At 35.0% G+C, this 15,677-nt stretch overlaps 1 protein-coding gene across 1 annotated transcript in view; it reads right to left on the bottom strand.

Moving 5' to 3' along the window:
- LOC123557196 (zinc finger protein 729-like) overlaps positions 1-15,151 on the bottom strand; it is a 42,262-nt gene extending 27,111 nt beyond the window's left edge. Inside the window, exons 1-3 of the mRNA XM_045348510.2 lie at positions 13,443-15,151; positions 9,380-9,553; positions 5,722-6,601 (exon numbers count right to left, since the gene is read on the bottom strand). Coding sequence (XP_045204445.2) covers positions 5,722-6,601; positions 9,380-9,553; positions 13,443-15,069 — 2,681 coding nt within the window. The 5' untranslated portion in view covers positions 15,070-15,151. The remainder of the gene's footprint in view (positions 1-5,721; positions 6,602-9,379; positions 9,554-13,442) is intronic.
- Positions 15,152-15,677: the final 526 nt, after the last annotated feature.

The following is a 15,677-nucleotide window of genomic DNA, read 5'->3' as shown; positions in this document are numbered from 1 at the left end:
TACACTGGTCGCGAAGGCAGAATCACTTGCCGCCAGCAGGCTCAAGGTTAAAGGTCTTTGTCATGCGTACAAAAAATCTTCTAATTATGCAAGAAATGATTTTCTGAACACAAACATACTGATGCTCTATATGCCCTACATTATTTATGGGAGGGGCACAAAATTATACTTGTTACAATCATACCATTTATAATGTAAACATACCACATTATATTGACTTCTTCACAGATTTTAAGTACAGTCTCCAAACAAAAGTAATTTAGCGTTTTTAACAATTCAGGTGTAGCACATTTTAACATCCAAAAACAGTGCAAAGTAGATATTTAAACAAAACACACCTCACATATATCAAAGGCTGTATTATTTTCCTTAAAAAAAAAAACAACAAAACACAAACATACACATACACAAAAACTTAGACAGAAATATTGCACAGTTAAGTATTGTAACAAGCCAAGGCCCTGTTTCTATTTGAGAAATATATCTCATTTAATGATTTGTCGAAAAAACAACAACATTGTTTGGAGTTGAAATGTGAAGCAATTATATCTCAAGCGATATAATAATATACATCTGAATGACAAACAATGATTTTATTCAAGAGCAAATCACTAAATGAGATATATTATTTTGATTCTAACAAGTTATCAAGGATAACTGTCTACATCTTTGAAGATATTCAACAAATATTTACTGGTTCTCAGTGGGTTTTCTTTTACAGGACACCACTATGACGTTTGCCGCTATGACATAATAATTGTAATCATTCAAACTGTGTGTTGCATAATAACACAACAGTTTCAGGTTCTTTGTTTAATAGTGAAAAATAAATCGGATCATGTTAGAATAGATATTACAAAGTCGGACTGATATTTAAAAAAATTCAGGATTTAATTAGAATTTGGACTTCCAACAAGTTTCAAGTTGCCAATAAAGCTGTTATGAAATCACTAAATAAAACCTTGCAAAAATTACCAGATCTACAGTGATCACTTACATCAACAAGAGCTGAAGACAGCATGCTCGACTTTTCTCAGCGTGTTACTCTGAATTAGAGCCTTGCTGGTAAAAGGGGCATAACTCTGTCGAAATTCAAATCAGAGTTATGGGGGGTTGTTTCTTCTGGTGTAGCCTTTGATATTAAACAAGAGCTAGTCGAACACGAAATGCCCCCCTTGATGCATTCAGTAATTGCACAAGGAACAGAAATTATATGCTCACTGTAAACACAAATTCCATTTCGGAACACAAAACTATGCAAGTGGTCTAAATTTGAAGCCTGTACCTTCAGAAATGTGAAAGTAGGTCACTAGGTCAATCTCAAGATCAAAGTTCATTTCAGTACACAAAACTATGCTTGTGGTTCAAATTTGAAGGCTGTAGCTTGAGAAATGTGGAAGTAGGTCACTAGGTCAAAATCAAGGTCAAATTTTATTTTGGAACAAAAAACTATGCATGTGGTCCAAATTTGAAGCCTGTACCTTCAAAAATGTGAAAGTAGGTCACTAGGTCAATAACAAGGTCAAAGTCTTTTTCAGTACACAAACCTATGCATGTGATCCAAATTTGAAGGCTGTAGGTACAGAAATGTGAAAGTAGGTCACTAGGTCAAGATCAAGGTCAACTCATGTCAAGGTTCATCTTGCCACTCAAAACTATACATGTGGTCCAAATTTGAATGATGTAAGTTATGGACATGAAGATTCTAAGTTTTTCCCTGTATAAGTCTATATGAACCATATGATCTCTGGTGCGGGGCCATATTTGACCCGAGAGGGATAACTTGAACAAACTTAGTAGAGAACCACTAAATGATGCTACATTACAAATTACCAAAGCCATAGTCTTTGTGGTATGGACAAGAAGATTTTCAAAGTTTTTCCCTATATAAGTATATGTAAACCATGTGACCCCCACGGCAGAGCCATATTTGACCCTAGGGGAATAATTTGAATAATCTTAGTAGAGGACCACTAGATGATGTCATATACAAAATATCAAAGCCCTAGGCCCTGTGGTTTTGGACAAGAGGTTTTTCAAAGTTTTTTCCTATATAAGTCTATATAAACCATGTGACCCTAGGGGTGGGGTCATATTTGACCCAGGGAAATAATCTGAACAATCTTGGTAGAGGACCACTAGATTTTGCTACATACCAAATATCAAAGCCCTAGGCCCTATGGTTTTGGACGAGAAGATCAGAAACCATTTAACTGTTCCTGGGCAATGTAAACCTTGAACTTTGACCTAATGACCTCAAAATCAATAGGGGTCATCTGCTGGTCATGGCCAACCTAACTATTTTCCTGATGCTAGGCCCAAGCGCTCTTGAGTTATTGCCTGGAAACCATTTCACTGTTCCTGGTCACTGTGACCTTGACCTTTGACATACTGACCTCAAAATCAATAGGGGTCATCTGCTGGTCATTACCAACCTCCCTATCAACTTTCATGACCCTAGGCCTAATCGTTCTTGAGTTATCATCCCGAAACCGTTTTACTGTTCAGGGTCACTGTGACCTTGACCTTTAACATACTGACCTTAAAATCAATAGGGGTCATCTGCTGGTCATTACCAACCTCCCTATCAACTTTCATGATCCTAGGCCCAAGCGTTCTTGAGTTATCATCCGGAAACCGTTTTACTGTTCAGGGTCACTGTGACCTTGACCTTTAACATACTGACCTCAAAATCAATAGGGGTCATCTGCTGGTCATTACCAACCTCCCTATCAACTTTCATGATCCTAGGCCCAAGTGTTCTTGAGTTATCATCCGGAAACCGTTTTACTGTTCAGGGTCACTGTGACCTTGACCTTTGACATACAGACCTCAAAATCAATAGGGGTCATCTGCTGGTGATGACCAACCTTCCTATCAACTTTCATGATCCTAGGCCCAAGCGTTCTTGAGTTATCATCCGGAAACGGATTGGTCTACATTCCGACCAACCGACCGACCGACATCTGCAAAACAATATACCCCTCCTTTTTCAAAGGGGGCCATAATAAATATTTTAAGTTTCAAGTCAATAGCTTTGAAAGTAACAGAGATATTGGATGTTATACAAAACTTTAACCAAAATACTCTAAGTTAAAAAGGAACATAACTCTGTCAAAATTCAATCAAAGTTATGGCAGTGCTCCAGCTAGTTATTTACAGCAGGGCGCATCGCCCGTTCCGAAATTCGTTCCGCGCTGTTGCCCCGCCAGGCACACTGCCCATTCATTTCTTTTTTTTTAGCCAAACTTCCCTTTTTTGCCTCAGTGATTATAATACACTGCTTTATTGCCCCCTTTTTACCGAGTGATACACGCCGGGGGGGGGGGGGGGGATGCACTGACATAATTAGCAAACAACTAAACAATTACCAGCTGTAATCGTGCCTGAGGCAGACCATGACATTTTAGACTAGCATTAAAATCACTGAACCTTAGTGTTAAAACAGTTTGCAAACCAGTCTGAAATCATTATCATTTTCGCGCCACCTGTCAAAGTGTACTTTCGTTTTCGGTAATAATAGTCGTAAATATCCCTTTATACACAACTGAAATTTAAGTCCAGACAACAGTCATTTAAATCTAATTAATAAAAATCAATCACAATCAAATTTAAATAGGAAAATATTTTGATTTTATTGCTTTACAAGTTTTTGAAATCGAAAGTAGGTTGTCGTCTGCTTTGTGAAATTGCCGATTTTTCATGAAGATTTCTTTGAAATTAGTTTACTAAGATGTAATGAAAGGGAACACTTTAATGTCAGATACTGTAAAATGCTGTTAAACTGTCTTTGCATCATAATAATTTTTCAAAAATATTGTTTAAACTGGACATTAGACGACTTTTGAAAAAAGTGTAACCATATCTGGATATAAAATTTTGGATACCCGGAATACGTTCTATTACAAGTGCTAAACTTGCTTTTAGACTGTTGTAAGTTAAAAACTTTGCCTGATTTCATTTATTTAAGTGGAAGTTTAAACTTTATTTTCTGTATATATGTTGCAGGTATAAATTTATAAATATCAAGTACATGGAGAAGATGTGTACTGAAATTGTGACAAGTAAAATAGGCCTAAACACATAGATATTGTTATTCAGTATACAATTACAAAGAAATGTTACAAGTTGAAAATCAATGCCAAGTAAAATACAAACTGCAGAATTTTTAGTTAATAAAAAGGTGTATTAGAGATGACAGACATAGCCTATTAAAAGATAAAGTATGCCTTATACCATGCCTAAAGTGTGCCAAAAAACATGCCTAATGTATGTTAAAATGCACTGAATGCATGGACCAGTTATATTTTTTTCCTGGGGGAGCACGGTCCCAGACCGACCACCACCCCAGAAGTGCCCTTTTCAGTGCCAGCACCCTGCCCTTTTTTAATCCTAGCTGGAGCACTGTATGGGGATTGTTTCTACTGGTGTAGACTTTGATAGTAAATAGCTATTTTTAGTTTCAAGTCAAAAGCTTTGATAGTAACAGAGATATTTGACTTTATCAAAAACTTTAACCAAAAAATTCTAAGTTAAAAAGGGGCATAACCCTGTCAAATTCAATAATCAGAGTTATGGGGATTGTATCTCCTGGTGTAGACTTTGATAGTAAATAACTATTTTAAGCTTCAAGTCAATTGCTTTGATAGTAACAGAGATATTTGACTTTATTAAAAACTTTAATCAATGGTGATGCCGATGCTGGGGTGAGTGCAATAGCTCTACTTTTTCTTTAGAAAGTCGAGCTAAAAAAAAAAGCAGTGGTCTTTGGAGCTAGGGTGTTTCTAATGGCAGGCATCTTTAGCATAGGTTTGACATGTAACAACTCCACACAAAGCACACACAGAGAGTCTTGTTTTAAAGATTTAAATGTAAAATGGCTGTATGAAAAAGTGTAAATATACATGGTAAAATGAATATATAACACTCAAATAAAATCACAACATTTGATAATTATAGATTTTTAAAAATTTCACGCAAGTTCATAAACAATCTAGCTAATAATGCAGTGCTGCAAACACTAAACACTTAAAATAAATACAATCATTTCCTATGTACACTAGATTGATATTTATACAAGACTGCTTTATTTTCTGGCAAGCATATTAACATTAACTACTGTCCGATTCATTGAATTCGAACAGTTATTTCTCAAATTTCTTCTATATTACGCTAAAACCAAAAGACAAGTCATACATCACTAAAAATGTCTTTAAAGAAAGATATTTAAATGAAAGATTAAATCTAGTGTTCTTTCCACACAAAAATGGCAGAAGATGTGTTTCTCACTGTAAATCTCTATGTTAATATTTGGCTCATAAAATTTTCAAATATTTTTTTTAATATGGTGGCTGACTATTCAGATTCTAAAACTTTATACATGTACAACAAAATCATATTTTAGTTTGAGTTATGCTACTCAGTATCTCAATACAATATGATATAAAAGTACCGTTTTCAATTTATCAACAATAAATTCTGCCAGGGATGTGTATTTACTGCCAACTGAAGTCTTGCTAATATACAAGTCTACCATTAAATTACTAGATATAAACTGTAGAATGTCAAGATAAATTTGCAAGTATTAGGTGTACTCCTCAGAATTTCTATATAGCACATCTGACAAGAAGGCAACTATGCAAAAAACAAATGGAACAAGGATATGGAATTGTTAATCCATAAAAGGCAATTTTCTTACTGGCGCACTGTGGTTGTCCCTACGACTGGTTACTATAATTGAGATTTTGCAATGTGGTAAGCTGTCCCTGCATTTGATCATTCTGCTGCTTCTGCTCAGGTACTGTCTGTCCCTGCCAAAATTCAATCTGTTTCCGTGGATCTGGAATATTGTCGCCATGGAAATACTCGCTATGCCGACTAGCATCGAGAACGATTCCTGCCGGCCAGTATTCTGCAGACCTCTTCAGTTCCATCAAATCCTCCAGTCTCATCTGTTCTGGCTGTCTACTAGCACCTGCTTGCCAAGCATCGGCAGGCCTGTGACTGTCAACATATCCATCGCCTCGCCAGAACTCTGTTTTCTTTAACTCTGAATTCATTCCTTCACCTCCTTGACTCATTCCTATAGTTCTGCTCTGACCTGAACCATCTGGACCAATCTGTTGTAAGCTATTAGAACCATCCTGATTAGTTGTATTTGAGCTCTCTTGGCTCATTTCATTGTAGCTACACTGGTTCACTTCAGTGTAACTATCTTCGCGTGAAAAGTGACCATCACTATTTTGACTAGGTTCTTGTCTTCCTGTCTCACAGTTTTGTCTTTCCATTGCCTGTTCTGCCGCGGAATTTCCATCTGATGCCTGCTCTAACTGAAAATGCCTCTCTCTGTCTGCCTTCCTCCGGAAGTCTGGTTCTTTTTTAGGTTCAGAGGTTAGATCACCCTGCCACATATCACCCTGTTTTTTAAGATCAGAGATAACATCTCCCTGCCAATCATGTGGATCACTTTTATGCACGAGAATCATGTGTTTACGGATAGTTGCACTGTCAGTGAAAACTCGTGAACAGAGAGCACAAGAGAATGGTTTGTAGCCACTGTGTATACGTTCATGTCTTATTAACGACTGCTTCTGTATAAAGCCTGTAATCACAATAGAAAGAAGTTGATAAGTAGTAACTACTAGTATTGAAACCATAAATGTTCGAAACTTATCTCAATCTCAACACTAAACCTGTAACAGTGTTTACATGTAAGTGCTTTCACTTAATTTATTTAAGACTACTTTATAGAAATAATCTGGGGCAGCTTCTTTCATCTTTCTGCAAAGATAAAGTTAACAATTTCCAGTCCTAATTCTTTCATCTTCATAAAACTCTGACAAACTGACAGACAAATATATAGTGAAATAAAATAGATCTTTCATTTTGAATTATGTATTTTTAGTAAGGCCCAGGGTTTCAGAAATCCCATGCCCGGAGCTCGGGGGCTACCAGAAAATTCTGTCGGGCTGCTAAATTTTTTCAGAGCGTGCCCGGCGGGCTACCTTGAAACTCCGTATCGAGTAGCCCGGAAATCATTAATTTAGTCTTCAAATATAATTTTAATAGTTGTCTATAATCCCCTTGTTTATGAGGAGATACATGCCCGAGGCTTTAATTATCTTAACACCTACTGTCACAATCGGCAAACAATTAATCATTTAATCGTACCCGCAGGCAAATGTTTACAATGTCAATTTCTTTATTTCACTCAGATCATGCAAATAAACATGACAACATGAGGTAATAACACAATTATAAATGATATACGAGGCTGAAGAAAACAGTGCATACATATAAATATAAATATTGCAGGAGAGCACGTAATACAACATATTTCTACAGAGAAAGCTAAAGAGAGAGAGAGGTTACAAATTACTTCAAATAAAAAGTAAGTGACTTCATTTGAACTTTATGATAACACAAAAACATGTGCAAGATTGATTTTAGACTGATCCAATAACATCAAAGTCGCTGATAGGTATTGTTTAAAACAATATGCAAACCAGTCTTAAAACTACGTCATTGTAGCGCCACCTGCCAAAGTGTAATATTTATCGGGCGATCAGAATCCAAAAGAACAGATATTTGATATTGAGACAGTTTAGTGCTTACACTGATTGTTTATGCTTTTCAATTTAAATACTTGCCTAACATGCAACAAAAATCAACAATGATTTTGCAAAATATCAGAAAGTATACAGAATTTTGGACAAACATAAATTCGGATAAGTGAATACACAGTGTCAAGAAACTGAGAGACGTTATATACGCGGTTCTAGTCTGTTTATTAAACCAGTCAGATGTTTAGAATCAGAAAGGATCAACTTGAGATAAATTACAATTCATACAGCTCTAAGTTAGTAAGTTCTTAGGAATTTGCAAGCTTATAAAAATTGATTTCCTCTCTTTTTTTTATTGCCATGTTGCAATAATTTCCGGGAGTACTCCTGATAATATTTCTTAGTTTAAAAACATGTAGTTTTATCTTTTAAAATGTAAAAGGGAGTAATGTTAATTGCTACTTAAGAGAACAAAATTTATAACAACGTGCGTATGGCTAAAATTATGAAATCTCTAATAATTTAATCATTCCATCCACTGTAGTATAGAAGCACATAGTAAATAAACCGAAATGGCCATTGCCAAATAAACTTAAATGTTCGGGCTACCAGATTAAAATTTTGGTAGCCCAATGGGCTACCAATAAATTTGCAGATTTCTGAAACCCTGAAGGCCTAAACAAGAAAATTCTGTTTCCGGTAATGCTAACAAAAATTTGGGTAGGTAGGTCGCAATTTGTTTTGTTTTTTAATTTTATTTTATTGAGACTTTTCGGAAATTATTTTTGTGTCAAAAAATAAATACAAATAAGGGGGTTATGCCTTTAGAGCATCAGTTAGTTGATTTCAAACATCACTGACCATGTTTAAAGCTTAAAAAGTGCAGTTTTGCAACTTCTCCAAGGCCATAAAACATTTAGGGTCAAGTCAAAAATTTAGGGTAGGTTGGGATACCAGGAACAAACAATTTTTTTACGCCTTATAAGCATTTTTCATTTATCAGTCTAGCAGCTTGTCTAAACTTTGAAAAATGATTGACAGCGATTTTTTTCCTTCTTTATAAAGTACCCCTAAAAGGACCTTTTCCCAATTGAAAAATGCAATCTTTTTTCCAATGATCATCCAAAAATTCCCCAAATGACCAAATTAAGTTTGCATTTTGATGATTGCAGAAGGAAAACTTAGTTACATTGACATTCACCATGATTTAACCATTCAAACAGTTTGTCCATTCAAACAGTTTGTTTGATGATATTTACATGGAATTAAAGGAAGAAGCATTCTAAATGATGTTATTAATCAACTATAAAAATTCCCAATCTGAGTAAAAACCCTGCTATTTTTCCCAATTAATCTGGTACCGGACCTTTTCCCAAAAGTGCAAAAAAAATCACTGACTGACATTCTATACTCTAGCCCAAAGAGATTAGTTTAAACTATCATCATAGTCTCCTCTGTTTATTGGCCAAAACTATTTGATTTACTGGGTTTAAAGTCACACAGACACAGTTATAGGTCAAAATAAATGTCTGAAACAGTGAAAATTACAATGCTAACATGACTCCATATGTTTTCATATTAAACAAAGCATGCTGTAGTGTGATGTTATCACTAGATAAAGTTATTGTGTGTACACTATTGTTAATGCCTTGAAGAGGTGCACTGAAAATGAACAGAACACAAAATGGACAAACTTTGAGTGGAATGATGTGGTACTGGTAGAATAAGTGCATCAGCTCTACCTATTCTTCGTTCTTCAAATAGTCAAGCTAAAAATTATTTAACTATTGTTATAAGCATGTTACGTATGTACATACCTTTACCACATACAGAACATTTGTAATCCCGCTTGTCATCGTGTATTGCGACATGAGCATTAAGCGCTGAAGATGTCTTGAATGACTTTGGACAAATATGACAGTGGAATTCTCGCGTATCTCTGTGAGTTATCTGGTGCTCTTTCACTGAATGTTCACTGGCAAATGCCTTACCTACATAAGTACAAAGATTTTTTAAGTTCAGTTTCAATATAATGATTTAAAGACAATGTAAAAGGCAACAAATTAGCTGTAGATACAAAAATAATACATGCTAATTAATTACTTTAACAATAATACCTTAAGCTTAACAAAAACTTTACTTAAGTCCCTATGATAAAGAATAATTATGAAAGTAGTATTTGAAGCAGAATGCTAAAAAACCAACAGCATGCAAATGTATAGATGCATACAGGACAAACAAAAGCTCAGTTTTTGCACTTTTGCATGTCTAGTTTCATATGCTGCTATTTATTCTCATCTTTCGAGAGGTTCGACATAGTCCTGAAACGAATCTCTAATTTATCTATTTTATTTATTTGGCTGGTATGCAGACTTGTAAACACAGTCTTTTAAACAGTTTTAAAATCATAAATATGTTAAAATGACTGTTAAGCAATCTATCCTTTGTTTTAATAGAATGATGTACATAATCATGTAAATCTACTAGGACTTTTGTTGGAATATGTAAACAAGAGCACCGCCTTGCGGGTGCTGACACTCATCTGATTTTTTTTTTGTGTAATAGAAATATTGTCCTACCCATGATTTTCTAAGTCTAAAAAGGGGCATCATTCTTGCAAAAAGCAGGATAGAGTTATGTTTCTTGATGTACAGTGTCCACTTATGATGGTGAAAAACTGTTGCAAGTTTTAAAGCAATAGCTTTGATAGTTTATGAGGAAAGTTGACTTAAACATAATACTCAACCAAGAAAATGATTTTCTAAGTCCAAAAGGGGCAATAATTATTGCAAAAAGCAGGATGGAGTTATGTTGCTTGTTGTACAGGGTCAGCTTATGATGGTGAACAAGTGTTGCAAGTTTCAAAGCAATAGCTTTGATAGTTTAAGAGAAAAAGTTGACCTAAACATAAAACTTAACCAAGAAATCTGATATTTTCTAATAGCAACCACAGCTGATTTTTCAAAGTAGCTTAACCAGTGTTTTAATAACATATTCATATTCTGCTTAAATAATCAAACAAAGAACTTTTTAAATTTTTGAAATATCTTAAAAAATAAAAAAGTTATGAAGATTTGAAATTTCTTAAAACGTCATATTTTCTGGAATTTTTCCTCTATATAAATAATAAGGAACTGATTCGCAGTCGCGGACCGTTAAAACTCCTATGTTTACATTAATGTTTGGTCTTCCACTCATTTTAAATGGTAAGTAGCTGAAATTTGGCATACTTATGGTATTTTTCCTGTAGAATACATTTCTGGTGTCTGTTTTGGCATAAGGTGTATAGTTGCCTTTATATTTCACTTACAATGAGACATGGTTACGATTTTTTTTTTTTTTCTAATTGTTATATCTCGACTCCAACGCTGTCCAAGTTCAAGTATGTTACCATATTCTCACTGTTTTTTTCATAAGACATACAAGACATAATGTATAGGACTAGGATTCTAAAATAAAGCATATAAAAACTTAATCTATCAGTTTAATTAAGAAATTTAATGTATCAGATATTCCAGTGGACCGGCAAGATGGCTTAGACCGGTCATGACTCCAGATGTAATTCTGAAATACATAGTGTAAACTGTATCAGTATATGACTATACATTTTAAATTATTATACATATACTTTTCAAATGATTTCCTAAACAAAAATAATATATAATAATCATTAGACACGTGCTATGTATGAACAATACTATTGAATTGATATTTTCATTTTTTCGTACCCGTTAGGTACGAACAGGTTGAGTACGAAACGCGTATGAAAAATCGTCCTTTTATGCATTGAAATTGCGTAAGTAATAACAATTATTAACAGACTTTAATTGGAAATAAAAACACTTTCTTGGAACATTCATTTCTGGGGGTAAATCGTGACTCTTTTCCTTAAATAAGAAAATAATTCATAACGAAAGTGAAATTCCGGTCAGCTGTTCCTCAGCGTTGTTCCGAAATTGAATTTTCTCAATAAATATTACTTCTGCTTCGTAGTTTCAGTCAAATATTAATATTTTTTACCGACATACATATTTTCCAAATAAAAACCGGTGGAAATAGGTCTTTTTACATGATTTTCGAGCCGAATCAATCGATTTACCGCATTGACCTAATTGATCAATTTTCCAACATGGCGGACCGCCGAGTGAAAAAAAAATGGAAGCGGGGAGTTTGAATTTAAAATGAAAATGCGGCATACTTGTAATAGGTTCCGAAACATAATTTCGGTATCAAATTAATTGTTAGGGTTTGTATTTATTAAAAATAAATGTTAATTCAGCGAATATGGTATATTTGGGCGTATTTTTCACGTCAACTTTACGGAACGATTTCTCCGGTTTGGGGGGTCGTATGCAAATTTAAGACACACCTACGTGTAGGTCGTCCAATCGGCTGTCTTCTGATACAAGTGATATGAATATTAATGAGCACTACGCGACCCGCGTTTGCATTTGAAAGGAGTACATATTGCCCGCGGCGAGTAATAAAGCAATTAACAACAAGCTGTCAATAAACAGTGGCCAGATTAACTAATTACTGGGTCATCTGGATTGACTGTAAATCAGATTTATGAATGTTTTATACTGTTAGAAAGATAATTTTATCACCTTTTAAATGGTAGTTTTTTTGTTTTTGTAGCATGACAAAAAAAGATTTTAGGGGGAAAAAAGTACACTAACCCCTAGAAATCACCAGAATTCCAGCTGATAAGCCATTGATTTCTTTATCAGCTGTGGTTGCTATTTCTAAGTCCAAAAGGGGCCATAAATCTTGCAAAAAGCAGGATGGAGTTATGTTCCTTGCTGTACAGGGTCAACTTATGATGGTGAACAAGTGTTGCAAGTTTTAAAGCAATAGCTTTGACAGTTTAGGAGAAAAGCTGACCTAAACATAAAACTTAACCAAGAAAACTGATTTTCTAAGTCCAAAAGGGGCAATAATTCTTGCAAAAAGCAGGATGGAGTTATGTTTCTTGATGTACAGGGTCTGCTTATGATGGTGAACAAGTATTCCAAGTTTCAAAGCAATAGCTTTGATAGTTTAGGAGAAAAGTTGACCTAAACATAAAACTTAACCAAGAAATCTGATATTTTCTAAGTACAAAAGGGGCCATAAATCTTGCAAAAATCAAGAAGGAGTTATGTTTCTTGCTATACAGAGTCAGCTTATGATGGTGAACAAGTATTCCAAGTTTCAAAGCAATAGCTTTGATAGTTTAGGAGAAAAGCTGACCTAAACATAAAACTTAACCAGGCAACGCCGACGCAGACGCCGACGCCGACACCGACGCCGACAACCGCTCAAGTGATGACAATAACTCATCATTTTTTTTCAAAAAATCAGATGAGCTAAAAATGTTTGGAGAATTTTTATCAAAAATGGGGAAAAACACTTTTTGGAGAAAGAAATGGGGCCAAATTTTGACTAAAAAAAACCCAAACACCTCAACTACCACAGAAGAGGTTTCAGCTGATCAATGTTTCCACATAATAAACCCACTAAATTTAAAATTCCAGCAACAGCTGATAATAATATTTGCTAAGAATGTATGATGATGTCACAAAATGACTGTGATCAATTAAGATTTAATCAAGTTATCAGATATTTATCTTGAACAACAAAAACATTCCAAGTAAATCTTTAGCCAATTTCAAGAAATGTTTAACACAACCACGCTTTTCATGTACAATTTTGTGAATTTGTTGCAAAGGAAAAGCACTGCTGTGACTGAAAGCTTTAAGCTGTAATGTAAACAAATGAAAAAAATATCTGCAAACCAGGGAACGGTATTAGACCTCTGTATTGCAAAAAAGGCTTGTAAGTATGTCAGGAATGTGATAAACAAAATATGTTGAATATTTATATTTACTGGAAACCTACCACAAATGTCACAATTGTATGGCATGAGACCAGCGTGTTTATTCATATGACTCTGGTAGCTATATTTGTGGTAAAATTCAGCTCCACATGTCTGGCATAGATATTTCTGTTTCTCTTTTTGCTTCATGCCTAAATGTTTGATCTTTATATGATTTTCTAATACTTGCTTTGCAGAAAATGACTTTTCACACTGTGGACAGGGATACACTGATTTCACATAACCAGCTTCATGAGATTTTAGATGTTCATCAAAACTTTTCTTAACTTTATAAGCCTTGCTGCATATATGGCAAATATATGAAGCTTCAGCATGGACTTGTTCTCTATGACGTTTCAGATCCCAGTTGTAGCCAAACTGTTTCTGACAAATGTCACAAATGAATTTCTGGCTGTGATTGCGGATGATATGATATTCTAAATGCGATTCTTTTTTTCCAATATAGTTGCACAGGCTGCACGGAAATTCTGTTCTTCCATCCACATAGGACTTAATTCTTGGTCTTCCACGGTTCTTTCCTCTCTTCAAAGTAACCTTGACCAGATTATTTTCATGAACAATTTTTTCTTTCTCTTCAGGAAAGAACAAATAGTCAGAATCAAAACTTTGATCTATGGATTCTTCAATACTTTTTTCTGCACTTTTGTCATCACCATTTTCAGTGTTTGTACCATCGTTAGATGCCTCATCTTCTAAACTTTTCTCTAAGTTTGACTTTGTGTCATCACTAGGCAAAACATCATCAAGGTCTTCTACTTCGAAAAGTATAGATGGATGTTTTTGCTTCATATGCTTTCCAAATACCTGCTTAGTACTGAAGGACTTGTCACATGTTTTGCAATTATACACATAGTTATCAGCATGCATAGACATATGGTCGTCAATGTATGCTTTTGTCTTTAAGTATTTGTCACAGATGTTACAGTAATAATTGGCAGTTTTGCTATGAACTTCTATTTTATGACGGTCAAGATCTGTTTTGTAACCATATTTCTTCCCACAAACGTCACATTTGAATGGTCGCTGGTGTTTCCTTGCTATATGACTTTGCAACTGTTTCTCTTTTTTACCAACATAGTCACATTTATTACATTTAAAGCTGCCTTTACTATTGCTAGGGCTACCTGGTGAACTTTTGAACCTTTTTATTGTTTTTTCCCCTGATCTTAACTTTCGTTTTATTTCATTTTTGTCATCTGTATCAGTGTCTTGGTCAAGAACACCAGTACTCTCACTACTCTGATTTAATGTTGTTAGCCAATCACCTGCATCCTTCTCTTGTTTAACCGTTACAAAGTTATAATCAATATCTGGAGATACATCTCTGTCTGATTCATTTGAGGACACTGGATGGGGCTTTGAATTTTCAATTGCATCAACAGACTCTTTAACATCTTCTTTATCACTTTCTCCACTATCCTTATCAAACAGACATTGCTCTAAAGATATATAGGCCGTAACTAGGTCGTGCCATTGTCCCTTGAGGTAAACGGAATCATCTTGCTTTTCACACTGAACCCCTGGAATATTCTTCAAATTTTCAACTGTTAATTCCAGTAAATCTGCCGATAATTTTCCAATAAATTCATCTGACAAGCAGGTTGTCGTCTTTGAAAATATCGACACCATATTCTCTGCCTCGGAAACTACTTAATCTTTCAGAAATTCGTGTATATTTTATGCTTTTTGTGAAAATTTTGCCTTGTTCCCATTTTACCGGAAGTGGAAAAAATCTCCTTTGTAGAGAGTCTCTTTAACTGCGAAAAGTGTTGAAAAACACGAAACGAACTATTATATGTATCAAATCTGCTCAACCGAAGGGAAAGGAAATGTGTAAGTGATTTAAACTTATTTATTTTGTTATGTTTCATGTCGCACCGATACAATTATAAATCATATGACGACTTTCCAGCTTTGATGGTGGAGGAAGTCCCCAGGTGCCCCTCCATGCATTATTTTGCCAGGAGCGGGGACTTGGGTAGAACCACCGGCCTTCCGTAAAAAGCCAGCTGGTTGGCTTCCTCACATTAAAAAGTCAACGTCCCGAGTGAGCCTGAAACCCACATCAATTAGGGGTAAGTGATTTGAAGTCAGCGACCTTAACCACTCAGCCACGAAGGCCCCTACTGATTTAAAAGATAAAATATATCCTAGTTCTTTGCGAATAGACACCTGACTTGATTCTTTAACGTGCTTGGTATAAAGTACAGCTCATTTATCCTGGCTATAACCAGTTA

The sequence above is a fragment of the Mercenaria mercenaria genome, chromosome 5 (assembly GCF_021730395.1).
Source record: "Mercenaria mercenaria strain notata chromosome 5, MADL_Memer_1, whole genome shotgun sequence".
NCBI lineage: Eukaryota > Metazoa > Mollusca > Bivalvia > Venerida > Veneridae > Mercenaria > Mercenaria mercenaria.
Note: the sequence above shows the minus strand (reverse complement) of the source record. Positions and strands in the feature narration are given on the sequence as shown.